This window comes from Erythranthe guttata, chromosome 11 (assembly GCF_056151865.1).
Source record: "Erythranthe guttata isolate IM_541 chromosome 11, IM_541, whole genome shotgun sequence".
Taxonomy (NCBI): Eukaryota; Viridiplantae; Streptophyta; class Magnoliopsida; order Lamiales; family Phrymaceae; genus Erythranthe; species Erythranthe guttata.
The window spans coordinates 4,606,551-4,634,513 of record NC_142543.1 but is presented as its reverse complement, the minus strand read 5'-3'; the positions used below and the strand labels follow the sequence as shown (position 1 = coordinate 4,634,513).

Here is a 27,963-nt window from a genome sequence, read left to right as displayed (position 1 = left end):
ATAATTACAAAAGTTTATTTTATTTTCTCTCTCTAGAAAACAACAAAGAAAAGGGAGAGAGAGAGAGAGAAAGAGTGATTTCCGTTTGTTTACCGAAAATGGGGAGAAAGAAGCTGGAGATCAAGCGAATCGAGGATAACAGTGCTCGGATGGTTTGTTTTTCGAAGAGAAGAAATGGTCTGGTTAAGAAAGCCAAGGAGTTATCTGTTCTTTGCGATGCCGACGTGGCTGCCATTATCTTCTCCAAGAGGGGAAAGCTTTATGAATATTGTAGCGCCAATAGGTAATTAACACCACCTAATCTGTTTTTTTTCTTCTTAATTATTTTAATTCTCTTTTTGTTTATGTATATACAGTTGAAATTGTTGGTTGATGGGAATTTCAAAACCCTAGTTCTCTCATATTCCTAAAATAGAAGATTTCGAGATTTTTAGTAACCAGATTACTATCTTTTAGAGCAAGAATTAATAAGAGGATCGGATCTTGAAAATTCCCTAGCGTGCCTCTGTCTTTCGAATGCCTCCATGTGGGGTGTTTTTGTTATTAGTTAATTTCGGATGTTATTTGTTAATTTTCTCAAACAAATGTAATAAAAGTCCAAATTCAGTTAATCAAATATTATTTTTATGCCGAACGAAATCGAAACCGAAACCGAAACCGAAAATAAAACAAATTCATACCAAAACGGATTAACATCGAACCGACAAAAAACCGAGACGTTCGGTTCTTAAAATATGAAAAACCAATATTGTTGGTACGTGTTTGGTTTATTGCAAAAAACCGAACCGTACACACCCCTACACAACATTAGTGTTTGTCATTCAATCATTGAAAAAAAATGATATATTTAACTCCGGAAAAAAATTGTTTCATATTAGTATTTGTTAATACTTAATAGTCATGTGCTTTCAGAGCCATCTTAAATATTATATTGTCACGAGTTATCCTCGTGCATATGACAACCTTTGTTGAATCACATATAACTTTCCATCTTTGTATAACGTCTCATAAATTATTTCATAATAATATTATTATTTGTAGTGTCAAAAAAAAATATTATGTTTAATGCTTGTACGTACTTTAACAAATTTAATATCACTAGAGAATATTATTGTTATTCAACACAATTAATTTATTATTGAGATAATAAGAATATTGTTTTATTCTTTTTACCATGTAAAGTATAATTTCAAAATAAATAAGTAAATAAAGGATTAAAAAATAGGGAAGGACAATAAGAGCAAGGTGTTACTTAAAGGTGTGTTTGATATTTTTGAATGTTAACTAATGAAAGTTGAACAGTTTGCAAGCAAACAATTATTTCTAATGTCTATATTAAATTATATGATCGATTATATAAAAGAACAGAACATTTCTATATATTGAGTATATTTTTATAGTTTAATATGTGCTTTTAATTTAATATAAATGGTAGGTTAAATAGCACTTGACAATCCCGTGGTTCGGACTTCATGCGCATGACTCTCTCTTATAGTTTCAATATAAGCACATGACCCGCACATGACCCCCCATAGTTTGAACTTTGTACAAATAACTCCTTTATACTTTTAATATAAGCACATAACCCCCTTATGATATTTCACGTGGTAAATAATCATCTGCATTAAAAAGAAGAAATTATTGAAAGTAAAGGGGGTCATGTGCTTATATTAAAATACGAGTGGTTTATATGCTATATTGAAAGTACCAGGGGTTAGGTGCACAGAGTCCAGACCACAAAGGATAATTAAGTGCTATTTACCCTAAATAATATATGTGATGTTGCATTTGCAGTATACCCTCAATAAAAGATAATGTTCAACAATATAATAAACGTAAAAGTTCAATCTTTTAGCACACACTCTGGATATTATCAAGTTTTGGTCCTTCCATTAAACTTTCTTTTATTTTTTTCAAAGTTCAAGCTATATAGAGAGACATATTTTGCATCTGATGACTACATTTGAAAAAACCAAAAAAAAGAAAAAAACCCAAGGAATTAAATGGTCTCGAACGGGTAATTTCACGACCCTTTACGCAAAACGTGTCTTGTTGGAAGAAGATTATTGTACTCGAGCTTCCAAGTTAACACTGGCTACAAGTTCTTACTCGTAACCGGCATATCATCTTTTGATCATGTTTTCTTCGACTGATCATGAATTCATTTTTGCACCTTGATATCGCTTTTCTTGTTTCTTACGCCTATCTTACATTAGTTCCTATGTAACAAAAGTGTATTACAATCCTCACTTTTTATTTAAGACGTGAAAACTTGAGCTTATTTAGAGTGTCACGTTGCTTATTGGTTGGTCGATTGGTCACATTTTAAGATTCTCATATATAAACGAAGATTTATTTTTATTTCATTTTTTAATCAAAAAAAGAAAGACAAAGGAACAAATGGATATTATATGTACTAGCAACATATTGTCTGTTTGTAAGGAATGAATGTACTCTAAATTCTAGACAATTTAAGAATGTTTCCCTTTCTACTTTCCAACATTCCATATTTGATAAAGTACATATGATTTTGTTTCTTAGTGAAAGATCATGCCATTTCTTGTTTGCCTTAACTTTATTCCAATTGCATTTTTATTCTTCTTTTGGTTTTACCTCAATATTATTTTGTTTTGGCATGAGCATTATAATACCTTGATCATGTTGTTACTGTTGTTATTAAACAGCATATCGCAGGTCCTGCAAGAATATAAAAGTCGAATCGAGAGTGAGAAAGATGGTTGCGATACAGAGGTAAGATTTACGCCCGAAGATGGATTTCGAAAAAAAAAAACCAAAAAAAAAAAAAAAACTTAATACTCAGGTCTTACTCAAGATTTATATTGTCAAAACATTGATCATTAATGAAATTTGAAATATTATCGCTTATCAATTAGGTAAGATAATTCCGTAATTTTTCAAGAATGTTATATGACTGTTGGTCTTTTGTCATTTAATCTGAGAATAGGAGTTCGATCGGATAATTCAACTTCACTCTCGTATATGCATAGATGGGTGATATTATTAAATACATGATTTTGATTGATGTTTATTCGTTGAGATATGTGGTGTTTGGAATTTTTATAGACATCGGTCTCGTGTGATGTTTGAGGCCTAATAATTCTTCCAAAGATAGAAATAAATCTACTAGCGGACGTGATTCATTACTTAGAACTAAAGTAGGAAGGCAATTTTTTTGTTTGAAGTAAAGTCTCTTAAGCTCCATTTGGATATGGACAGGGATTTCAAGTCTATAGTAATAAATCTCTTGCACTTGTTTGAACTGAGAGATCTGATGAAGAATTTCAAATCCACACTCCACCATTTTAGTTATAAATTGGGTCATTCGTGTGGATTTCAATTATCTCAAAATTGGAGTCATTCTAAATCGTTCTTTCAAATTCATTCCCCAAATCAAATCATTCCACCCAAATGGCGCCTTATGCACTTTGGACAGAGGGATTCGAAACGACAGATTTGTAATCCCGCACAATTGCTCAAAAAACAACTGAAATGATAGCATTGGATATGAAATTCCTAAATCAATTCCTTTCTAGCCGAATGTACCGTAAGTTTAAATTTTCATTTGCAATCCCTTCTTTTTATTCTTAATTTACTCGTTCTTAATATATGCCTTATCTCGAGCTATTGCTCTCTAAGTCACTATTTGTTTTCTAGTGTTCCTTTTTTCGAAAATCTACTTAGTTTCATGATATGCCTACAAAATCTGGTCAGATGACAGAAGATTTTTTCTATTAGTGCTCATGATACTTTGATAGATGGTTTTGAATCTATTGCCGTTTGCTCGCTCTCTTTCTCGATCTGTGATCTGTTAATCTTCTAACACGTAACGATAAATTAGTCGACCAACATAGTTGATTTTAGTCAACCACCAACATCCATTCATTTATACATTTATTTATTTATATACGTAACAACATATTAGTCAGTAGTCCACCTAGCTCTGAGGTCGACCTACCTAGTTAACCATATTAGTCGACACAAAATTAGGTCTTTGTGAAAAGACGAAAAAAAAAATACGGAGTAGAGGAACATTTGTATAAAGTTTGGATTCCGAGTAAAGACAAAATCAAAATATAGGGTCAAGTTAAAATGAAAATTTCCTGACTAAGGAGGTTCAATACTTCTATAATATATAGACACCAATGCTCACCTCAAGTTGGAACTGCTTAAGTTACGTAACACTCCCCTCGAGCTAGAGTCTATGAATAAGTAGATATTATTAGTTCATGACGACAACAATTTCTTCATTACCTAGGGTTCCCAACAAAAGACGGAGCAGTAAGAGCTGTAATAACAAGATTAACAGCATAAAGGACAACACAAAGGACAACACGAAGATTGTCACAAAACAAAGAGGACTACTCGGAAATTATGGTTTCAAAGTAGATTTTGAGATTCATTTTCAAAAATTTCGTTTTTTTTTTTTGGGTTTTTATATTAAAAATCCAACTCTCCCTGGATACACTCGACACTCGACTGTCGACACCATGTCAATATAGAAAAGGCAGGGTTGGTCAGACGAAATATTATAGAAATGCCAGACATATAATAATATTATAGAGTGAGCCGACTCTCTTTATAAGAGATGGGAACATAGTTGTAAATTTGTAATAAAGAAGAAATTCTTCAAAAATATACACACTAATCTACATATAAGGGCATTCATTTCACAAGGTGATTGATTGGCAGGATCTGTACTCCAAAAACGGTGATTATCTTACATATGGTGAGCTTCTCAAAACTGTTGGAAGGTAACTCCCGATTTCTGAATAATTTTATTTTGTTTTTGTTGCAAAGTTTTCGGGGTTGTCTACTCACAAGTTATATTTCTTCCGATAGTGAACTTAAGGAGCCACGTGTTGAGCAGCTAAGTGTGGCGGACCTTGGTCTCATGCAGAAACAACTTGAGACTGCATTAATGGAGTTACGTTTGACTAAGGTTTCATCTTCACTCTCCATCATATTTTGCAGTCCCTTTGTATATTCTACTAATTTGTTTACTCAATGAACTGTAGAAAACAAATGTGACCCCAAACATATAAAGTGCACTTAAACAAGTATTCTGCTAAGAGAAAATTCATCATACGGTCATACCTCATTCAGACCAGCAGTTGTTCGATTCTCTATGTTTTTCTTTTGAACCAAGCAAAGCAATGATACATTTGTCTTAAAACATTGATATTCTCGTTAACTTTTATCTCATATAGTTTGTTCAAGAGTGGGTTATGAATGTGTGTGTGGTATATCAATGCGATTTCATGAACTAAAGAAGTCAACTTCATATAGTAGTTTTTGTTTACCTTTTTGATGAACTGAGCTTATGTGGCAAGAATGTTCGAACATCAGTAGACTAGTAGACTTCTTTCCAGTTTCTTGTCAACCTGTAAAAACATATTAAAGTTAATTTCCATCCATACAACATTGTGATGTCAGAATTTATTAATTTATTACTTCATGCAGACAAAAATGATGACGGATGCTCAGTCAAGCCTTCAGGAAAAGGTGCGGAAATCTATTTTTGCCACTATTATATTGCAGGGAAATTGTTGTTATCCGAGTATTCTCCAGTGTGTGTGTGTGTGAGTGAAAAAGGATAAAAGCTTAGATGCATAGAGCATGTTATTGCGGACAATTGGTTCATGTGAAGTAAGATAAGTGCTTATATTATGTGAACAGGAAAAGATGCTGGAAGAAGAAAAAAAGAATTTCAACGAGGTTATTAAAGTTGAAACCCTGCATATATATATATATATATATATATATATATATATATATATATATATATATATATATATATATATATATATATATATATATATTATGATAACACAAATGAATTTATTAGACACAATTGTTTTACATATTACAGATTGTTGAAGGCAATAAGTGTGCTAAGAAAAAGAAGGTGGTGATAGATCTCAACATTGCCGCAGACGGTTAAACGACAAATAGAAGCATACAACACCGGACGGACCTCCTTCAAACTTTTATGTGTAAAATAAAAATAAATCATCTGCAGAATCATAAAAATGCATGCAGGTATAAATAAAAGCTGCTAGAGGAATATCTACCTCTTTATTGTGAGCGAGGCACTCGTTGCATGGTGTAAGCTGCTTGAACCCTCTTCTGTATCACCGTTAAATATTGCTCTGTTTTTACGCTTGAACATATATGGAAAATATATATGCTTTGCTTTAGCCCACGCCTCTTTTATCATTGCATACAAAAAGAAAACTATCTCCGCAAACGTGGTGGAATAATCTTCACCTGAAAAATTAGGCTTCCTTTAGTTGTTGACGTGGATTCACATTGTAGAGAAAGAAAAGAAACTAGATGATGAATGCATATTTTTCCTACTTGCTTTTAAACGTACCAAGTCGATGTTTTAAGGGAAGAAACATAAACAAGTTGGTTCTCTTCTTCCTATTTGGAATAGAGGATATTGTAAAGCTCAAGGGGAATATATAGTGTTCTTGATTTTCGGTGACTCTTAAGAGTGAGAAGATAAACACGGTATATTAACTTCCCACTTAACTAGAATAATTGATTTAACTTGCGATACTACTCCAGGAGTTATACATTCTGGTCACCCGTATGCAAAGTGGTTTATGCATTATAACTAGCCCTAATGCCTGCATTCGCCATTTTAGTACTCACAAGTTCCACTCAAAATCCTACACGAGTCTAAAAAAATTCAATACTATTAGGAACATAGTTTTGGTGTAGAAGAGACCAAGAAAAAGAGAGATATTTAGTCGGCCCTGCATTTAGAAACATTGTGCTTCATGCTACGTGTTTTAGATGAAAATAGAGTTACGGGTTTTGGAGCAAGACTAGATTTTGGCCTTCTACATAGAAAAGAGTTCAGAAATTAAAAAAGAAAAAAAAAAGGGAAACGAGCTTCCCTACAGATCAAAACAGACCGTCCAACTAATTGGTCCAAAGTTCTTGGAGTTTGATTAAACTACAGACCTAAATGTGGCACTGTCGAGTTGGTTTTCAAACCACGTAAACAGTTACCAAGTTCGACTAATAAGTTCAACCAATGGACCAACATTGAAAATAGAGATTATATATCATGTGAGTTCAGAGGCACGTAGCAACAATACCAAAAACATGATTCATAATACACCGGATTATTCAAAATGAAGAAAAAACAGCAAAATCCGATCCAATTTATCGTAATCGATTAGTTAATACATGCAAGAATGAGAATAGGCATTCTCAAATGGGCTTGAAAGGAATGGGCACATCCAAAATTGTCCCTTTAGACTAAAATTTAAACATAAAACGTACTTTTAATCAACATCTACTAAACGTTTAACTCTCCTACACTTCATCGTTTTCTTTCATAGCAACCTCGAGGCAAGAACTCCTCTTTATTGCATAGCATGTGACTCTAGACGAACATGAAATGTGTCCACAAAAAAAATGATATCAAACGAAAATAACAATAGTTAAAAAAGGTTCTCCTTGTCTCGTACCACATTCGACAATTTGATTTTGGCTCTATTTAAATCTTGATTCATGTATTAAATCACATTTGTACCAATATTGTCCATTAACCAATTATTGAGCCTGATTAGACCTTTTGTGAATCTCTTTTCTTTTGTAAACCGCACAATGTTAAAGTCTCGAAAAAAAAAATGTACCTAATACATGTTAAATAAGATAAAACTCATAAAATGGATTTCGGTAAGTCCCGATGAAGGTCCACCCCTAAAAGGCAAAGTGATTCTTCTTGTTAGTCAATTTGTCAATCACCTCTAAAGTGGTTCTATTATTTTCTTGAGTGGTATTTGAAATTGTTGTCGAGCAAAGGGACTTAAGATATTAAAATTTGTAAGACAAGGAAACGTACCTTTCGAACTTGTTTCCAAAATCCAAAGTACTAAAAAATAGCACCAAACAACCATTGGAAACACATTGCTTCATTTTAGCTCATCTTTATATTCTAGCATCTTTTCTAACACCGATCATAACGTTTCAACAAAAATAGAACAATTCACGAGGGTGGAATACCAATATTAACTGCTTACTTTAATATCTCTTATTAGGGCTCTATAGATACGCCTAACCGTTTTTTGAACCCATATATGAAGTATAATATGCTGTAGCTTCCAATCCCTCTACACTTTCCATACGCCTGAACATTTTACATATCTCTACACATGCATGAGATGCAAAATGCGCTTCGAATCGAAAATATTGAAACGAGAACATATTTGATATGTAATTCAATACTCTATTTCTTTTTGCAAGCTTGTTAAAACTAGAGTCTCTCGTATTTGCAGGACACGGAACAAACGAGTGCAAGACGACTTTCTCCATTTTAAATAAAAGACACCATGACAGCCAAAGGAAGAACAAAGCACATATCCTGCCAATTTTTACAGCCTTATATTTTATTATATAATATATATTCCTTCTGCAATTCTACACACACACACACACACACACACACACACACACACACACACACACATATATATATATATATATATATATATATACACACACACACACACACAAACACATATATATGTATTACACACATGGATCTCAGATTCAGACTTTTGTGGAGAAAATATGATTTGTACACGAGTTCAGAAACAATCAGCCCAACTTGTTTGAGATTCTTTTGTATTTCTTCTCTTATTCACACACACACACACAGACACACACACACACAGACACACACACAGAGATAAATTAATCGAGCAGGTTAAAAACGAAGAGAAATAGAAAACCTCTTTGCATGGGAATAGAACATCACACAAGAATTAAAAATGGAGGAGCTTCGAATCAGTTAATAAACTTACATCAAATCCAAGTTTGAAGTTCTCTCTCTGCATATGCATCAAAACCCTTTCCGCTTGCAAAATTTGGAAAATTAAAATTAAAAACCCTAAAAAAAAACCGCATCTTCACCCACCCCCACACCTCACCGCCTTTGGATAGAGGATTCAAGCTTCCATTACCCCGAATTTCTGCCGCTATCTAAAAGTTGGTATGGCGAAGGGGTAGAGAGAGAGAGAAGAGAGAGAAAGAGAGAACACATATATGAAGTATAATATATGGATTTCCCACTCTTTACGATTTTAGATATCTCTATCACATGCATGAGATGCAAAATGCGCTTCGATTCGAAATTGTTGAAACGAAAACATATTTGATATATAATTCAATACTAGTATTTCTGTTTTGCAAGCTCGTTAAAACTAGTCTCTCTCGTATTTGCAGGACACGGAACAAAAGAGTGCAAGACGACTTTCACCATTTTAAATAAATAGAAGACACCATCAGAGCCAAAGGAAGAACAAAAAAGTACATATCCTGCCAATTTTTACAGCCTTGTATTTTATTATATAATACACAGCTTTATATATATATAAATACATATTCCTCTACAATTATGTATATGTATATACACATAAACGCATATATATGTAGTACATACATGGATCTCGGATTCAGACTTTCGTCAAGTAAAATATGATCTGTACACGAATTCAGACTTATTCACACACACACACACACAGTCATACACAGAGATATAAATTTACCGAGCAGGTTAAAAACGAAGAGAAAATAGAACATCAGAGAAGAATTAAAAATGGAAGGAGCTTCGAATGAGTTAATAAGCTTACATTTTATGCCAAGTTTGAAGCTTTCTCTCTCCATATGCGTCAAAAACCCTTTCCACTTGCACAAATTAGAAAAAAAATTAAAATAAAAAACCCTAAAAAAATCGCATCTTCACCCACCCCCACACCTCACCGCCTTTGGATAGAGGATTCAAGCTTCCATTACCCCGAATTTCTGCCGCTATCTAAAAGTTGGCAGAGAGAGAGAGAGAGAGAGAGGGGAGAGAGAAAGAGAGAGAGAGGCGTAGAGATGAGCTATTATTAAGCCAAGTGGCTGATGCTTATATTATTATTTTTATTATTTATTACTCAAATTATTATTATTATTATTATATATGGCAACACCTTAACCCTTCAAAAGATTGACCCTTTATTACTTGTTCAAATTAAACGCACTACACGTGGCAGTCAATGCTTATCACAAGTATATATAAATATCCATCAAATAAAGGGTAAATTCCACTTTCCCCCCTTGTACTTTGGCTCGATATCACTTTACCACCTTCTACTCTCAGTTGCATCCATTTGCCCCCTTGTACTTGAAAAATTGTCTCAATGTGGCCCTCGCCGTTAGTTTTCAGACCTTTGACCTTAGCACCGTTTGATCTAAGTCTGAAAATTACTAAAAAGTCACCCCTCCCAGTTTAAATAATTATTAAAAAAATAAAAAAAAACAAAAAATAAAATAATAAAAAAATTTAAAGACAACGAGAAAACATAGTCCACGACGCCAGCCACAATTTATTTTTTTGTTATTTTTTTTTTATTTTTTAATAATTATTTAAACTGAGAGGCGTGGCTTTTTTGTAATTTTCAAACTTATATTAAACGGTGTTAAGGTTGAAGGTGTGAAAACTAACGGCGAGGGCCACATTGAGACAATTTTTCAAGTGGGGGGGGGGGGGGATCGATGCAATTGAGAGTAGAAGGGGATAAAATGATATCGAGCCAAATTACAAGGAGCAAATCAATGCTATTGAGAGTAGAAGGGTGTAAAGTGATATCGAGGGAAAAATTAGAATTTACCCTAAAATAAAATCAGAAAAGAAAAAAAGTGTAGTATCTTATAGAATAAAAGCCTTAATCTTCCTCTTAATTAATTAATCTAATAAATAAATTGCAACATCTATCCCGAGGTTAAAGGGTAAATTAAGTAGAAGTAAATTAAGGTCAAATTATGAAAAATCTCTAGTGTTTGAGTAATTACAACCACCCCAACTATGACTTGTTACGCGCCGCCCTTACGGTATCAAATTTAGTGGAATCTTCTAAATTATGTGGAATATTCTCCAGTTTGTACCCGTTTTACTCTATTAGATCTCCACTTTCAAAATAAAATATATCTCGCTTGACTTTTAAATATCGTCATTTATATTACAAATATATTCTTTACATTTAACTGTAACTAAAAATGAGGTTTATTCCAATAACATTAGATATTTTACTAGTTTTAGGGGTTTCAGGATTATGGCATTCATGTTTATTTGAAATTTGAAATAAGAAAACAATGTGTCATCGAATTAATCAGGTAATATTTGAAAAATAAAATAAAATAAGGGGTAATGGCAAATAGGCCCATGACAAGGGCACTTAATTAAAATAGGGACATCCAATTTTTTTGTCTTTCAAATAAATCCACGCCATTCAAACTTATTTGCAAATAAGGAAAATCCCTTTATATATACCAAAATTACCCCCAATTCATTGAAACCCAATTCAACTCCAATTTCATGATTTACACCCCAATTTCATCAATTAACCAATTTTAACCCAAATTTCAATTTTGACCCCAATTTTAACCCTAATTCGTATCAATTCCACCCATTATGCTCTAACTTCTTTAATATTACACATTGACCCCGGATTTTAACAAATATATCACATTAACCCCCAAAACTTTTTTTTTTCAGAAAATAATTTTTTTTCTGAAATATTTTTTTTCCGGCCAGATTCCGGCGTTGACTTTTTTTTTTTTTTTTTTTTTTTTGAATTTTGTTTTCCTGAATTTTTTTTCCGGCGGGTCTCCGGCGTTGACTTTTTTTTTTTTTTTTTTTTTTTTTTTTTTTTGAATTTTGTTTTCCTGAATTTTTTTTCCGACCGGTCAACGGCCGTTGACCGCCGGGTCTCCGGCGTTGATTTTTTTTTTTTTTTTTTTTCTTCTTAAAAAAAATATTTTAATTAATTTTACTGTCTTGGCTGCTAAATTACTGTCTCCGGCAGCTATTTAACTGTCGGAGACAGTAATTTAACTGTTAATTGACTGTTTTTTTTTTTTTTTCTTCAAAAATATTTTAATTAATATTACTGTATTCGTTGCTAAATTACTGTCTCCAACAGTTATTTAACTGTCGGAGACAGTAATTTAACTGTTAATTGACTTTTTTATTCTTAAAAAAATATTTTTAATTAATATTACTGTATTCGTTGCTAAATTACCGTCTCCAGCAGTTATGTAACTGTCGGAGACAATAATTTAACTGTTAATTGACTTTTTTATTCTTAAAAAAAATATTTTTAATTAATATTACTGTATTCGTTGCTAAATTACTGTCTCAAGCAGTTATTTAACTGTCGGAGACAGTAATTTAACTGTTAATTGACTTTTTTATTCTTAAAAAAAATATTTTTAATTAATATTACTGTATTCGTTGCTAAATTACTGTCTCCAGCAGTTATTTAACTGTCGGAGACAGTAATTTAACTGTTAATTGACTTTTTTATTCTTAAAAAAAATATTTTTAATTAATATTACTGTATTCGTTGCTAAATTACTGTCTCCAACAGTTATTTAACTGTCGGAGACAGTAACTTAACTGTTAATTGATTTTTTTTTTTAATTTTTTTCCTTAAAAAAAATTTATTTTAATTAATATTACTGTCTTGGATGTTAAATTACTGTCTCCAACAGTAATTTAACTGTCTTAGACAATAATATTAATAATATTACTGTTCGGAAAAATAATATTCATAATATTACTGTCCCAAACAGTAATATTACTGTCCCAAACAGTAATATTACTGTCCCAAACAGTAATATTACTGTCTGAGACAGTAATTTAGTAGTCAAGACAGTAATATTAATTAAAATATTTTTTTTCTAAGAAAAAACAATTCAAAAAAAAAAAAAAAAAATCAACGCCGGAGACCGGCGGTCAACGGTGGTTGACCGGCCGGAAAAAAAAAATTCAAAAAAAAAAAAAAAAAAAAAAGTCAACGCCGGAATCTGGCCGAAAAAAAAACAGTTCAGAAAAAAAATTATTTTCTGAAAAAAAAGAAGTTTTGGGGGTTAATGTGATATATTTGTTTAAATCCGGGGTCAATGTGTAATATTAAGGAAGTTGGAGCATAATAGGTGGAATTGTTAAGAATTATATTATTGAGGGTATTTTAGAGTAAAGACATGGGGATGGGCTTAATTGAGAGACTGTTTTTTTTGTGGACTAAAATGCATTTAAGTCGCATGTGATGGGCTTTTTTGTCATTTACCCATAAAATAATTGATCTCCACTTGACATATTTAATACTTGTATCTATAGATATTTTGTAGGGCAATAACACCTTCCGCGAAATACTACTTTAGAGTTGTATAAAATATCTTGAGTTGATTTCACTCTTTCTATCAAATATTTTAAGGGCTTCTTGCACTCTCGTTCCGATCCTATTTTTCATACCTAAATTAAGTATTTTTAATATCCCAATTTGAAATTATTGTTACACCTAAAATTATGGTGATTTAGTTTTGATTTCTCATTGTGTCACATAACACATCATATCCACGTATTACCAAATTCTATATTTTCAACAAAAATTTTGGTGAAGAAATTTGCATCCCCCACCCTTCCACCATTCTACTATTTTGTCCACCAAATCTTATTTTTCCTATTAAATATAGAAATTAAAATAAGATTTGGTGCAATTAACACCATTTTATAATTACCATATAAAATTATTATATTAACTGATTTCATATGATTACCAATTTATACATATTTATAGTAAATATATTTAATTAATTAATTAATTAGTGTTCAAAATATAAATACATTTATTTTATTATTATAATAATAATAATAATAATAATAATAATAATAATAATAATAATAATAATAATAATAATAATAATAATAATAATAATTATTATTATTATTATTATTATTATTATTATTATTATTATTATTATTATTATTATTATTATTATTATTATTATTATTATTATTATTATTATTATTATTATTATTATTATTATTATTATTATTATTATTATTATTATTATTATTATTATTATTATTATTATTATTATTATTATTATTATTATTATTATTATTATTATTATTATTATTATGTTTTAAATAAATATAAATATGTTTGGCCCTAATAAGTTATATGTTTAAAAAATAAATATATGTATTATCAGAAATTTGATAAATCAAGGAGAATATAATGAAGTAAGAAAAAGGTTGGTAGCACATTTGTGGGATAAAGGTGACCAGCTAGATTATATAATCAATATGCTTATAATCGGATCTATAATCAATATTTTGAAAATAAAATATACTAAACTTATGATTAACAATAAATTTATTATTTTGTGATATATTTGGTGAAATACCATGGGAGACCAAACTAAATGCTATTATCTATAAATAGAAAAATGATTTAATATTATTATTTTATTATTTTGTGCAAAATTTGATGGAATTGGTGGGAGACCAAATACACTATTTCTTCACTAAAAGTAGTGAATTTGCAAGTGTGCTAAGGTCTGAGATAAACCCATTTTTTCACCACAAATAATAGGATTTGGTGAAAAACATAGTAACGACGTTGGAAGATGCTCTAAGAAGGATAAATAAGTGGGTGAATTACAACCAACCCCTGATTTAAGATGCAGTTACGAAAATTCCCCTCTTTTTTTGGAAAATTATGTTCACCCTGCATTTAACGGTTGCAACAAAACCCTAATAGAGAATGTGCATTGTCCAAGTTACCCTTTACATGAAAATTAAATAAATAAATAAAAAAGATTATGACAATTGAAAATGTCATATTTACCTATTTGTATTAGCATACAAGTTTCACCCAAAATTGATATTATCCATTTTCACCCACCACTGCTGAAATTATCTTGACGGTGGTAGACCGCTGCTTTGGATTTGAAAGGGTGTGAAGTGGATTTGGCTGAAATTTCAATTTAGCCCATTATTTGAGTTATTTCTGATCTGAACCGAGATCAAAATATTTTGTAACAAAAAAAAATAAATTCTGAAATGAACCATTTTATTCTGCCATGTGTGAAGCGGTAAATTGGGGATATGCTAAAAAATATTCCACCAAATCTAATTTTTTTATTTAATATGACACCGTTATAGTCGATATGTAAGACAACAATAAAATACAGAGGCTGAATGTAATTTTGTAAATAAGAGAAGTTTTTTTTTTCATAATTACAGTTTATCTCTGGATGTGATTGTAATTTATCCTAAATAAATATATGATTTGAATGAGTTAAAGCTATTTATTTTGTTTGATAGTTTATATCTTATTGACTGTGCTTATTTAAGTAAGTGCTAAATAAAATCAATACCGAAATTCGAATTACGCTAATATGCAACAGTTTTGGATAATTTGAGGTAGGTCCAAAAAATTTGGGATTCATTTGACATGCCTCTCATTCACTAAAGTAGTTCCAATTAGGACTAATACTGGGTTGGGTCGGTCGATTACCAGCCTAAAAGCCGATCCATACGACAAACTAATTTTCCTCAAATTTGAAAATCGCTGCCGACCCAATCTTTGTGGGTCGGTTAATCGTTGACAACCGAATATTTGGTTCCGAAATGTATCGGTTGACGGGTTATACATGTCACCTAGTTCACTTAAAAAAAATCAAAATATATTTGGAATAAAAATAAGCACATTATGAGTAATACCACTGCACGCTCATCAGTTATCAGTTTAAAAAAATTAATAGAAATTTAAAAAGGAAAATATAACTAACAAATTCAAAATAATTAAAAAAACACATTCTTTATTTTATATTTTTTAATAAAATAGTTGGTTGATCGATAATTATCGGTCAACCAACTTTGATAATATTGAAAACCACCAACCAACTCATTATAGATGGGTTGGTTGAAATTTTTGACCAATCCAATGGTTCGGTTAAAAAATTATTACCCGCCTAAAAATATGGTCGGTAATGAATCGGTTGAAGGATGAAAACTAACCCAGTCGCAACCCTACTTTTGGATACTCAAAAGGAAAAAAGGACTATACTGTCTTAAACTCTTAGTATGCAATTTTCGCCTAACGGCATTCAATATTTTTTTTATCTACATTTATTATTTTCCTGATTTTTTATAAATCTATTTTTTATTTTGTTATTTTTCCGATAATTTTTTTTCTAATTTTATTTATTTACTAATTTTTTTAATGCTTTTTTTTAAAAGAATTTTTGGAAATATTTACTGTACTGAAAACGACTACAAATGACTATAGTTGATTGTTGTCATTTCTTTAGTGAGATCGGAATCTTCCTCACGCTGGGAATTGCTCTTAGCTAATTGGGTTGCCACTCCTTTCCAGAGAGCAAAGGAATGGATTTGCTAACCAGGCAAGGTGCTAATGGAAGGCTTAGAACCTGTTGTTGTTCCTCCTGGGAGGTTTAGGAGCGGGATTTACCCAAGAATGACCATAATTGTGGTGGTACGGAAGGCACGGACTCCGCGTGCATTTTATTTACACCCCAAAATTACGGTCGACCAATTATGTACATACACGAATATCACGAGTTAATTGCATACACCCCTTTTGCAAAGTGTAATTGCCGTAAAAGTCCATGTTTAAAAAAATTTATCATATACCCCCTATGATGGACTTTATTTAGCCTATCACCCATTTCCCATATCAAACGCGTTGACTGTAGTGAAACGACTAAACTACCCCTAAAAAAGATCAAGCAAAAAACTCCCCACCCCAAAAAATATACCAAAAACAAATTTCTTATGTTTATATTTCTGATTGTTTATTTTTATTTTATATCTTTAAAAAAAAAATAGTGCCTTTAGTTGGAATTTTATGAAATAAAATATGTACTAAATAGAAATAAGTCTTAAAAATCTCATATTATTTCGTGCTATAAAACTTTATTTTTTATTTTTTTAAACAATTCTATAAGTAATTTAATTGTACTGAATTTTATAATATAGTTGCTTTTAGTTTTATAAATATTGTATATTTCTTTATTTTTGTAATTATAAATATTTATATATATATATATATATATATATATATATATATATATATATATATATATATATATATATAAGAACTCAAATATATTTAAATAGAAAAATACAAAAAATACATATTAAATATAAAACCAAAAAACGAAAAAGTCAAAAAAAAAAAAAGAGTCATCTTTTCACGTTCCCCATCCCTAGGGGTGAGCAAAAAAACCGAAAAACCGAGCCGTTTTAAACCGTACCGAATAGCAAACCGCATGTACGGTTTTTTATTTTTGAAATACCAAATTATTCGGTTCGGTATGGTGGGAAGGTAAATAACCGAACCGAAAAATCGAACCGAAACTATAAAATGACTTCATTTTATATAATTTATGTATTATTTTACCCTAATATTTATTTTCTATCTTTCAATTACTTGTCTCATTCTAAGCATTTGTTCATAAATTGAGACATTGTATTTTATTTATTTCGTAAGTAAAAATTTACTTGAGTTCATGGTTTTAATAATGTGGTAGATGAAAGTAGGAAAAAAAATGAAGCATAATACATTATCTGAATTACGTAAGTCCTATGAAATTAAAGATTTTATATTTTCATTGCATTAGTAAGTTGTGAAAGTAATTGTAATTGTATTTTTTTTGTTTGTACAACAACTTGAATATATATTGACACTTGAACCGAAAAATAACCGAAACCGAACTGAAAAAAACCGAAACCGAACCGATAAAAAACCGACATACACGGTTTTTAATTTTACAAAAACCGATATATCGGTTCGGTTTTTGGCTAAAACCGAACCGAACCGACCCGTGCACACCCCTAACCCTCCCAACCTGCTCCTCCTCTCCGCCATTCACCATCTTCGTCGCCTCTCTCCTCTATGCTTGAAGGATTGGTTCAAATCAATGACAAATTCCTCTACAATTGAAGCCTTCTGCTTCGATTCCACCATTAATCGACGAAATTTATTCTACAACTTCTTCCCCATTCTTCTAGGTTTCGGCGAGAAAAAAAAATCCCCAAATTAAAGAACTAAGGTTTGAAGAGAATCTTGACCACTGTTTGGGGTTCCAACGACTAATGTCTGGAGATAATCATGGGAGAGAGGGCTTTATTGAAATTATAAGGGACTGAATTAAAATTTTTGAAAACTTCATTTGAGACTTATAAAAATTCTAGGGTGAATATATAAATTTTTGAAATTTCTGATTTAGAGGGTATTTATGTCTTTTCAGGCTGAAAATACACCCTCAGTCGCATAACTGGTGAGTGTATCACACGATCATGGATTAGGGGGTTTCATGTCGTTGACTAAATTTCGTAGAGTGGTAAATGCTAATACTTTATATACAAGGACTTTTCCGACAATTAGACTTATCATAAGAGTACTGCTCGCTAAAATTTCCGAATATCACCGACTATATATAAAAAAACTTCATCAACACCAAGAACAAAACTTACAATCTAAATATTTAAATTATAAATCAACTCGTAACCAATAAAGACATATTGAAATACAGAATAACATGTATTTGTTACTGTATATAACTACAATAATTTTGTATGTATATGCTACAGATTACTACACATTACTTTAGTTATATGTAGATGTAAATCCGTCAAATTCGTCTACAACTTTAACCGGGTTTTTGGTTCAAAGAAAAGATCAATAACTTCCATTTATAAAATCAAACAAAAAGAATTAGTTATGTTATTTGCGGAGACTAGTAACAATGAATAGAGTGTTTTGTTATTCCAAATAAATTTTAGGGCAAGTTAACAAAAAATGACAAATCTTTAAAACACTCAAAATCAATGAAATTTAAAAGAGGGATAGGGAGAGAGATCATATCTGCGAATACTACGAAATTTTAGACCAAACCGCCAAATTGTACTCTCACCCTAAGAGTCTCTTACCAAAATCCCAGCCGCCCTCAACGACCCAAGGTTTATAGCGCTTAAATGGAAAAAATCACATAAAAAAATTTGACAATCAAAATTGAAACAAACTAAACACCCAAAGATAGATATCGACAAGAGGAATCCAACAGTGGGTAACTCGTTAAATTCCAACCACCAGATAATAAGTTACAGTTCAAAGAAGAACCACAGTTCGTCGAAATATACGCGCACGGTAAAACGAACAAAGGAATATATCCTGAGCTCCAACATGTACAAAATTACCATAAATTAAATAACTCGACGAGAGGAATCCAACGGGAGTTGATCAAATTCAACCATCGGCGAGAAAATTATGACTTCGAAAAACACCATCGTCGGCCAGAAAACTAGGAGGCGAAAATTCAGATGAGAGAGGAAAATGAAATACAAAGAAACTATTGTGGTTGGTGTTGGGTGCTAAATACCTAACACGCAAGTGCACGTATCGCAAACACGTAGTAAAAGTGGACTCGTGAGAGTCGGATGTCGATCCCACAGGGAATACTCAAATTACCTAATCCTAAGTACCAAATTCTAACAATTATGATTTTTATCCAGCCTACGCAAGGTTGTCAATTTAAATCAATTAAAACAATTAAACTAGTTAAGAAAGCAAATAATCACGAGACAATATCAATATAAAAACGGATCTAGGATTTTATCTTCCCCCTATGCGATAATTCATCACCCAATTAAACCTCTATCATGCAAGTTACAATTCCTGATTATTAACCCGAGACACGAAATTACTCATAACCCGCTGTCGCGTGTATTATAAGTCTATTATTCATAAACGATTCACTATATGTCTATGCAAACCTAGTATGAATAAAACATTAAATAACAAGTCTCGGAAACGGTTACCTAAGGTATTATCTGTATGTCTACGATAACACATGCAATTAACACACTCATCCGGTGAAAACTAATCGAAGGCTCTCCTATCCTTGTTCTAATTATTAAAACGATATGTCCATCAATTCTAACAATAACATATAGCAACATAAATTAGCTACTTTCATGCGCTAAATAAGATCAAATAGGAGAAATAATCAATGAATTTAAACTTGCATAATATTAGAAAAATAGGTTCGAATCACCACATAGGGTTCCGACAAAATCCTAGAATAAAAACTTAGCTACTCATGTTCTCTACGAAAAGCATAATAAAAATACGAAAAATCATAAAAGTTATGAACAAAAGTAAAGGGAGAACTATGATGAAGAATCGTCAAGTCTTCGTCTTCGTTGCTCCGTTCTCTTGCTCCTAGAACGCGTGTAAAAAGATAGATTCCTAATTGTGTGTTTTTTTGGCCTTTAAATAGGGTGCAAAAATATAAGAGGGCGGTTTCCTTGTGAAATTAAACTTCCTTCACTGCGCCACTTCGTTAATCCGGACGCCCGTGCGAGAAATAACTCTGAAATCCGGACGGCCGTCCGATCTTTAATTCTTCAGAGTTTTGATTTTTTTACTTTTGGCCCACTTTTTCTCCGAATTTGCAGTTTTTACCCCATAAGTTGCCAATTCTTCGATTTGTACCTAAAATACAAATAATAACCATTTTAAGCACCAATTATCGTAAAACACACCCAAAAGCTACAATTAAAAGGTACAATTAAGTGTAAAAATATACACTAATGTATTGTCAACGGCTGTACAATTACGTTAATTAACTATCATTATAGTATAATTACATTAATTTACTGTCAGTGATAGCACAATTACGGCTAACTTTAGCGGCAGACGTAAAAAATAAAAAAAAAAAACAAACAAAAAAAAAAGAAAACACTAAAAAAATTCAACGTCGGAGACCGCCAGAAACCGGAGAAAAAATCCGGAAGAAAAAAAAAATAAAAAAAGGAAAAAAAAAAGTCAACGCCAGAAACCGGCTAAAAACTCCGAAACAAGTTTTTTTTTTGAAAAGTCAACGCCGGAATCCGGCGGCAAAATTTATTTTTTTTTGAATTTTTTTTTTGAAAAAAATAATTGGGTCAAAATTGAATAATTTGTGAAATTTGGGGTTAAATTGAGATTAAATTAAGTTAAGGATAAAATTGGAGTATATTAAAGTATGCTAAAAAAAAGTCAAAATTGATTTTTTGTGGTCAAAGTTGATTTTTTTTAACAAAATTGATTAAATTGGGGTTACAATTAAAAATTGAGTATAAATGGTCGAGGGTAATATTGGCATATACATGAATGTTTCCTTTATTTATAATAAATATTAAATGAGTGGGTTTATTAATGAAAGAAATATAGTCCCTAAACCTAGAATAATAAAGATGTTTGGTTGAGGACTTATGTAAAAAACCTCAAGATTTAAAATATAAATTGAATTGAGTGGGTGAGTTGTGTTACAAATAATATTTAGGGCCCACTTCGTATGACGTAACACGTTTTCAGTTGTGATACAGCAGAGATTTTCCTAGTTTTGGTTGAAAATTAAATAAAAAAAAAAAAAAAAAAGGGCTGTTTTTTGTTATTTAACATTCAAGGGTAAATAGCACTTAACCCCCCTGTGGTTTCACCGTTTGGCACTTCGCCCCCCTGTGGTTTCGATTTAGGCACTTAACCCCCATGTGGTTGTCCATTGGTAGCGGCCGTCAAATAAACTAACGGAAAAAGTTAAATGTCTGAAATGCCCTCTTAATTTTCTACTATTTGCAGGTTTCCTTTATAGATAAATACAAATTCAATATGATTTAATGATAAATAAACTAAATTCATAGGACTAAACTACAATTTTTATAACTTCTTAACACCCAGTCATCTCTTTTTTCACCTCGCCTACAAATGCGCCAAGTATTCCAGCCCCTTCAGAACACACATAATTTTTTCTCCCTCTGGTTTATGATTTAGGGTTAAGCCGATAAACCTCGGGGAACAAATCAAGAATTCCCCACAATATATTGAAAAAATTCCCAGAAAATTAGATAAAAAAAGACAAAAAAAAAAAAACCCAGGGATTTCATCTCAGAACCCATTGTTCGCGTTTTTCCGTCTTCTGTGGCGGCATCTCTGATTCCTAGGATTTTGATTCTTCTTTGAAATCCTCAATTTTGAGAAGAATATTGATAATTCTCTGTTCCTTGTGGTTATATTTAGAGAATTTTGGTTGGGGATTTGATTTGTTACGGTTTCAGAAACTCAAGTATTTTTATATTATTGTAGAAAGAGAAGAGATATGAGTTTTCAGGATCTTGAATTGAGGCGTTGAGTTGGGTCACCAAGGGGTTGATGGTCGGCGGCGTGTTATAGAACTCCTCATCTTCGTCCACATTTTCTTGTTTCTTCCGCCTGTTTATTTTTCTCTCTCTTTTTTTTTTTTTTTTTTTTTTTGTTTTCATTTTTATTTCTTTTGTTTTGTTTTGTTTTTTTGTTTTTTTTTGTTTTCATTTTTATTTCTTTTTTTTTGTTTTGTTTTTTTGTTTTTTTTTTGTTTTAGATTGGGTAGATTCATAAAATCAGTCAGCCCTTATTATGGTCTTATTTTATTTTTCTTTCTAATTTTGTAATTTATTTTTTTGTGACGTATATATATGTATGCTCTTTGTTTAAAAATAAATTGAATAGAAAAATATTTAAAAATGTAAATGATCATAAAATAATTCAAAATATGTAATTTAAACAATAATTAATTTAACAAATTAAAAATTATACAATTTTAAAAAAATCAATTTTGTTTTTCTCAATTAAAAGAAAAGTGAGAAATTGGTGTAGCATTTTTCACTGAAGGAAAAGGGGCAATACGGGTATTATAAAGAATTTCAGCTTGGAAAATATTCAACCACTTCAATTTGGGCGAGTGAGACGCACTCACCGTTAACTTTAACGGATTATTTGACGGCCGCTACCAATTGACAACCACAGGGGGGTTAAGTGCCTAAATCGAAACCACAGGGGGGCGAAGTGCCAAACGGTGAAACCACAGGGGGGTTAAGTGCTATTTACCCAACATTCAATGTACCTCTGGAATTGGGAGCCAATCATAGCTAAGCTACTTTTCTTCTTGTCGTACAGGGATTGGGCCAGAGATAAGGCAACATAGCATGGTCTGCTTCGTATATACGCCCTCGTAGCGCCACGTGTACACTCCTTTTTTTATATATATATATTATATCATATATTATATATTTTATTATATATACTATCATTTTTCCCTACCACATATTATTTCAAAAGTGAAAAAATATCTTAAGATTTGAGATATATTGATGAAAAATAGGAGATTAATAATCGTTAATAATTAGGGATGACAATGGTTACGGGTTTGGCGGGTCTTGGACCCGGAACCGATCCGTTTGGGACGGGTTTGAGTCAACTAAATGTTTCTAGGTCGGGTAATGGGTTTAACTTTCTAGAACCGGATGTTTCTGGGTCGGGTTACGGGTCTTATTGGAACCGACCCGGGACCGACCCGTATATATATATATATATATATATATATATATATATATATATATATATATATATATATATATATATATATATATATATATATATATATATATATATATATATGTTTTGTTTATTGATATACATACACACGTTAGTAATCACACATATATATTAGTATTAAATATTTATTTTTTGTTTTGAAAATGACAGCAAAGTGGAGAATTACTCCCACGGTTCACTCAAAGAGGAAACATTCCAATTATCCTCCCATACAGATTCCCCCATTCCTCCTCTAATAAGTGAACAACACACACACACACACACACACTATGACATAGTGTGTGAGTAACAAGAATTTGCTGCGAGGAAAGCCGGCTGCTTTTTTAACCACAAAATAATTACAAAAGTTTATTTTATTTTCTCTCTCTAGAAAAGAACAGAGAAAAGGGTGAGAGAAAGAGAGATTTTCGTTTGTTTACCGAAGATGGGGAAAAAGAAGCTAGAGATCAATCGAATCGAGGATAACAGTGCGAGAATGATTTGTTTTTCGAAGCGAAAAAATGGTCTGATTAAGAAAACTAAGGAGTTATCTGTTCTCTGCGATGTCGACGTGGCCGCCATTTTCTTCTCCAAGAGAGGAAAGCTTTATGAGTATTGCAGCGCTAATAGGTAATTAACACTGCCTAATCTTTTTTCTTTTCCTTAATTGTTTGAATTCTCTTTTTGTTTATATACAGAGTTGAAATTGTTGGTTTGTGGAAATTTCAAAACCCTAGTTCTCATATTCCTGAAATAGAGGAATTAATAAGGGGACCGGGTAATAAAATTACTATTTCGATACTTGAAAATTAAAAGTACTCCTATGGTGGTGGAGGAATTTGAGGTGCAAAATTGCACCCAGAAAAAGAGAGGACTCAAATATTCATTAAAAAATTGATCCTGCAGTTTCATCGTGATTTAAAGGAAAAAATGATAAAGACATCTCAACATATTACAAACATAAAGAGATAATAATTTATTAAAAGCGGAACCAATATGCACCGTTTTCAGTTAAAATTGCATATACGTTAATTTTTTTTTTTTTTTTAAAAAAAACCCAAAATATCGATTTGTGTATGGGGAATAAAAAATTACCGAACAATACCAATTTATACAAAAATACGTTTCTGTAATATATAGTATAAATATTTACCGTTTTCCCCTAGCTGCCTTTATCATTCGAACGCCTCCACGTGACATGTTTTTTATTAATTATTTTTTTCAAACAAATGTAATGAAAATCCAAATTCACTGTAAATCAAATAATCGTTTTTTTATGGTGAATCAATAGACGAAACAGAAACAAAAAACAAACCGAATTGATACCGTCATTAACACCGAACCAAAAAAACCCGACATGTTCGGTTGTTAAAATATGAAATACCAATATAGTCGGTACGTCTTTGCTTTATTGCAAAAACCGAGCCGTACCGACCCGTACACGCTCCTACACAACATTAGCATTTGTCATTCAATCATTGAAAAAAAAAATGATATATTAACTCGGGAAAAAAGTTGTTTCGTATTAGTATTTAATTTGTTAATAGTCATGTGCTTTGAGAGCCATCTATATATATATATATATATATATATATATATATATATATATATATATATATATATTATATTGTCACGAGTTATCCTCGTGCATATGACAAGCTTTATTGAATCACATATAACTTTCCATCTTTGTATAACTTTTCATAAATTATTATTTGTAACAAATTATTTATTTTAATGCTTGTACTTACTTTAACAAATTTAATATTAGTAGAGAATATTATTGTTGTTCATGAATCAAGATAAGAATAATATTTTATTCTTTTTACCATGTAAAGTATAATTTCAAAACAAATAAGTAAAGGAGCCTTTGAAACTATTATGATAATTCTTGTTTTTTTACCTTGTATTAATTTAAAAAAAAAATAGGGAAGGACAATAAGAGCAAGCTGTTGCTTAATGGTGTGTTTGGAATTTTTGAATGTTAAATAATGAAGTCGCATAGTTTGCAAGCAAACAGTTATTTTAATTTATTTTTATGAAACACCTGCCAAAATAGATGTAATGTTTTAATTTATACATTCTTGACGCTGGTAGATTTCTAACTGTAAGAACCTCCGCTGGTAAGTTTGTGCATGCGACCGTTTTTGTACTTTTAATATAAGCATATAACCCTCTATGGTATTCCACTTGGTAACTAAGACACGAGTTCAAATGAAAAATTCGAGCTTATTTAGAAGTTCATGTTGTTTATTGGTTGATTGGTCACGTTTTTTTAAGAGTTCCATATATACGAGCAAGATATAATGTTATTTTATTTTTTAATCGAGAAAGGCACAGATGGATATTGTACGTACTAGCGATGTACGATCCAAAAGATATTGTACGTTTGTAAGGAATGAATGTACTACAAACTCTAGACAATTTATGATTGTGTCCTTTTCTGCTTTCCAATATTTCATGTTTGATAAAGTACATATGATTTTGTTTCGTAGTGAAAGATTTTTGCATTTCTTCTTGCCTTGCCTTTATTCCAATTGCGTTCTTATTCTTCTTTTGGTTTTAGCTCAATATTATTTTGTTTTTTTATGTTGTTGTTATTAAACAATAACAGCATGGCGCAGGTCGTGCAACAATATCAAAGTCGAGTCGAAAGTGAGAAAGATGGTTGCGATACAGAGGTAAGATTCACACCTCCGACAATGGATTTTGGAAGAAAAAAAAAACAAAAAAAGAAAAGAAAAACTGAATACACAGGTCTTACTCGATATTTATATTGTGAAAACGTTGATCATTACTGAAATTTCAAATAATATCGCTTATCAAATAGGGAAGATAATTTCGTAATCTTTCACGACTGTCATATAACCACATGATTGGTGATATTAATAAATACACGAGTTTGATTGATGATATTTATTCTTGTGAGATATGTGGTGCTTCGAATTTTTGTAGTCATCGGTCTCGTGTGATATTTGAGGCCTAATATTTCTTCCGCATATAGAAATAAATCTACTATCGAAAGTGATTCATTACTTCTAACCAAAGTAGGAAGGCAATTTTTTGTTTGAAGTAAAGTCTCTAAGCTCCGTTTGGATGATACAATTTGGAGGAGGGATTTCAAATCCATAATAACAAATATCTTGCACTTGTTTGGATTGAGAGATCTGATGAAATGTTTCAAATCCACACTCGTCCCTTTTAGTTATAAAATGGGTAACTCGTGTTGATTTCAAATGACTACAAATCATAGTCATTTCAAATCTCTTCCCCAAATCAAATCATTCCATCCAAATGGAGCCTTAAGACACTTTGGACTCTGGGATTTAAAACAAGTCCAAATGAAGAGATTTGAAATCCCCCACAATTGCACTGAAATGATAGCTATGGATTAGAAATGCCATAAATATAGTAATATTATAGAATGAGCCGACGCTCTTTATAAGAGATGGGAATATAGTTTTAATAAAGAAGTTCTTCAATATATACACATATAAGGGCATTCATTTCACAAGGTGATTGATTGATTGGGCAGGATCTGCTGTACTCCAGAAACGGTGATTATCTTACATATAGTGAGCTTCTCAAAACTGTTGGAAGGTAACTCCCGATTTCTGAATAATTTAATTTTGTTTTTGTTGCAACGCTTTCGGGGTTGTTTACTTGCAAGTTATATTTCTTTCCCATAGTGAACTTAAGGAGCCACATGTTGACAAGATAAGTGTGGCGGACCTTGGCCTCTTGCAGAAACATCTTGAGACTGCATTAATGGATATACGTTCGACTAAGGTTTCATGTTTTTCTTCGATTGCCTATGTTTTTTTTTTGGACCAAGCAAACTTTTGTCTTAAAACAATGATATTCTTGTTAGCTTTTATCTCGTAAAGTTTGTTCAAGAGCCATTTCATGAACTAGAGAAGTCAAATTCATACAGTAGTTTTTGTTTACCTTTTTGATGAACTGAGCTTATGTGGTAAGAATCTTCGAACATCAGTAGACTTCTTTCCAGTTTCTTGTCAACCTGTAAGAACATATTAAAGTTAATTTCCATCCATACTACATTGTGATGTCAGAATTTATTAATTTATAACTTCATGCAGACAAAAATGACGACGGATGCTCTGTCAAGCCTTCGGGAAAAGGTGCGTAAATCTATTTTTGCCACAATTATATTGCAGGGAAATTGTTGTTATCCGAGTATTCTCCAGTGTGTGTGTGTGTGAAAAAAGATAAAAGCTTACAACGGCTTATATTCTGTGAACAGGAAAAAATGCTGGAAGAAGAAAAAAAGAATTTCAACGAGGTTATTAAAGTTGAAACCCTGAATAGAAATTATGAATATAAATTTCAACGAGGTTATTATCACAAAAATGAATCTATTACACACAATTGTTTACATATTACAGATTGTTGAAGGCAATAAGTGTGCTAAGAAAAAGAAGGTGGTGATAGATCTCAACATTGCCGCAGACGGCTAAACGACAAATGGAAGCATACAACACCGGACCTCGTCCAAACTTTTATATGTAAAATAAAAATAAATAAAAGGTGCTAGAGGAATATCTACCTCTTTATTGTGAGCGAGGCCCTCGTTGCATGGTGTAAGTTGCTTGACCCCTCTTCTGTATTTGAACTTTTGTTAAATATTGCTCCTCTGTTTTTAACGGTG

The 27,963-nt window shown here is 31.5% G+C and overlaps 1 protein-coding gene and 2 long non-coding RNA genes across 7 annotated transcripts; 1 reads left to right on the top strand and 2 right to left on the bottom strand.

Moving 5' to 3' along the window:
• Positions 1-63: 63 nt before the first annotated feature.
• On the bottom strand, positions 64-9,949 carry LOC148766832 (uncharacterized). Of its 4 annotated transcripts, XR_016034409.1 has the most exons (6): positions 9,835-9,947; positions 8,844-9,011; positions 6,093-6,288; positions 5,322-5,402; positions 2,614-4,306; positions 64-2,219 (listed from the first exon to the last, which is right to left on the bottom strand). It is a non-coding gene; the product is annotated as an uncharacterized LOC148766832 (long non-coding RNA). The 4 variants fall into 4 exon arrangements; XR_016034410.1 differs by lacking the exon at positions 64-2,219 and having other exon boundaries at positions 3,873-4,220; XR_016034407.1 differs by lacking the exons at positions 64-2,219; positions 2,614-4,306 and having other exon boundaries at positions 4,548-5,402; positions 9,835-9,949.
• LOC105962393 (agamous-like MADS-box protein AGL27) lies at positions 99-27,832 on the top strand. 2 transcript variants are annotated; one of them, XM_088825655.1, is made up of 7 exons: positions 99-283; positions 2,685-2,751; positions 4,711-4,772; positions 4,861-4,960; positions 5,482-5,523; positions 5,698-5,736; positions 27,701-27,832. In XM_088825655.1, the coding sequence occupies exons 1-7, from the start codon at positions 99-101 to the stop codon at positions 27,770-27,772; spliced, it is 567 nt and encodes a 188-aa protein (XP_088681781.1). In that variant the 3' UTR covers positions 27,773-27,832. The 2 variants fall into 2 exon arrangements, with proteins under 2 accessions (XP_088681781.1, XP_012842151.2); XM_012986697.2 differs by lacking the exon at positions 27,701-27,832 and adding an exon at positions 5,891-6,218.
• Positions 27,135-27,963, bottom strand: LOC148766831 (uncharacterized). The gene is made up of 2 exons (XR_016034411.1): positions 27,862-27,963; positions 27,135-27,315 (listed from the first exon to the last, which is right to left on the bottom strand). It is a non-coding gene; the product is annotated as an uncharacterized LOC148766831 (long non-coding RNA).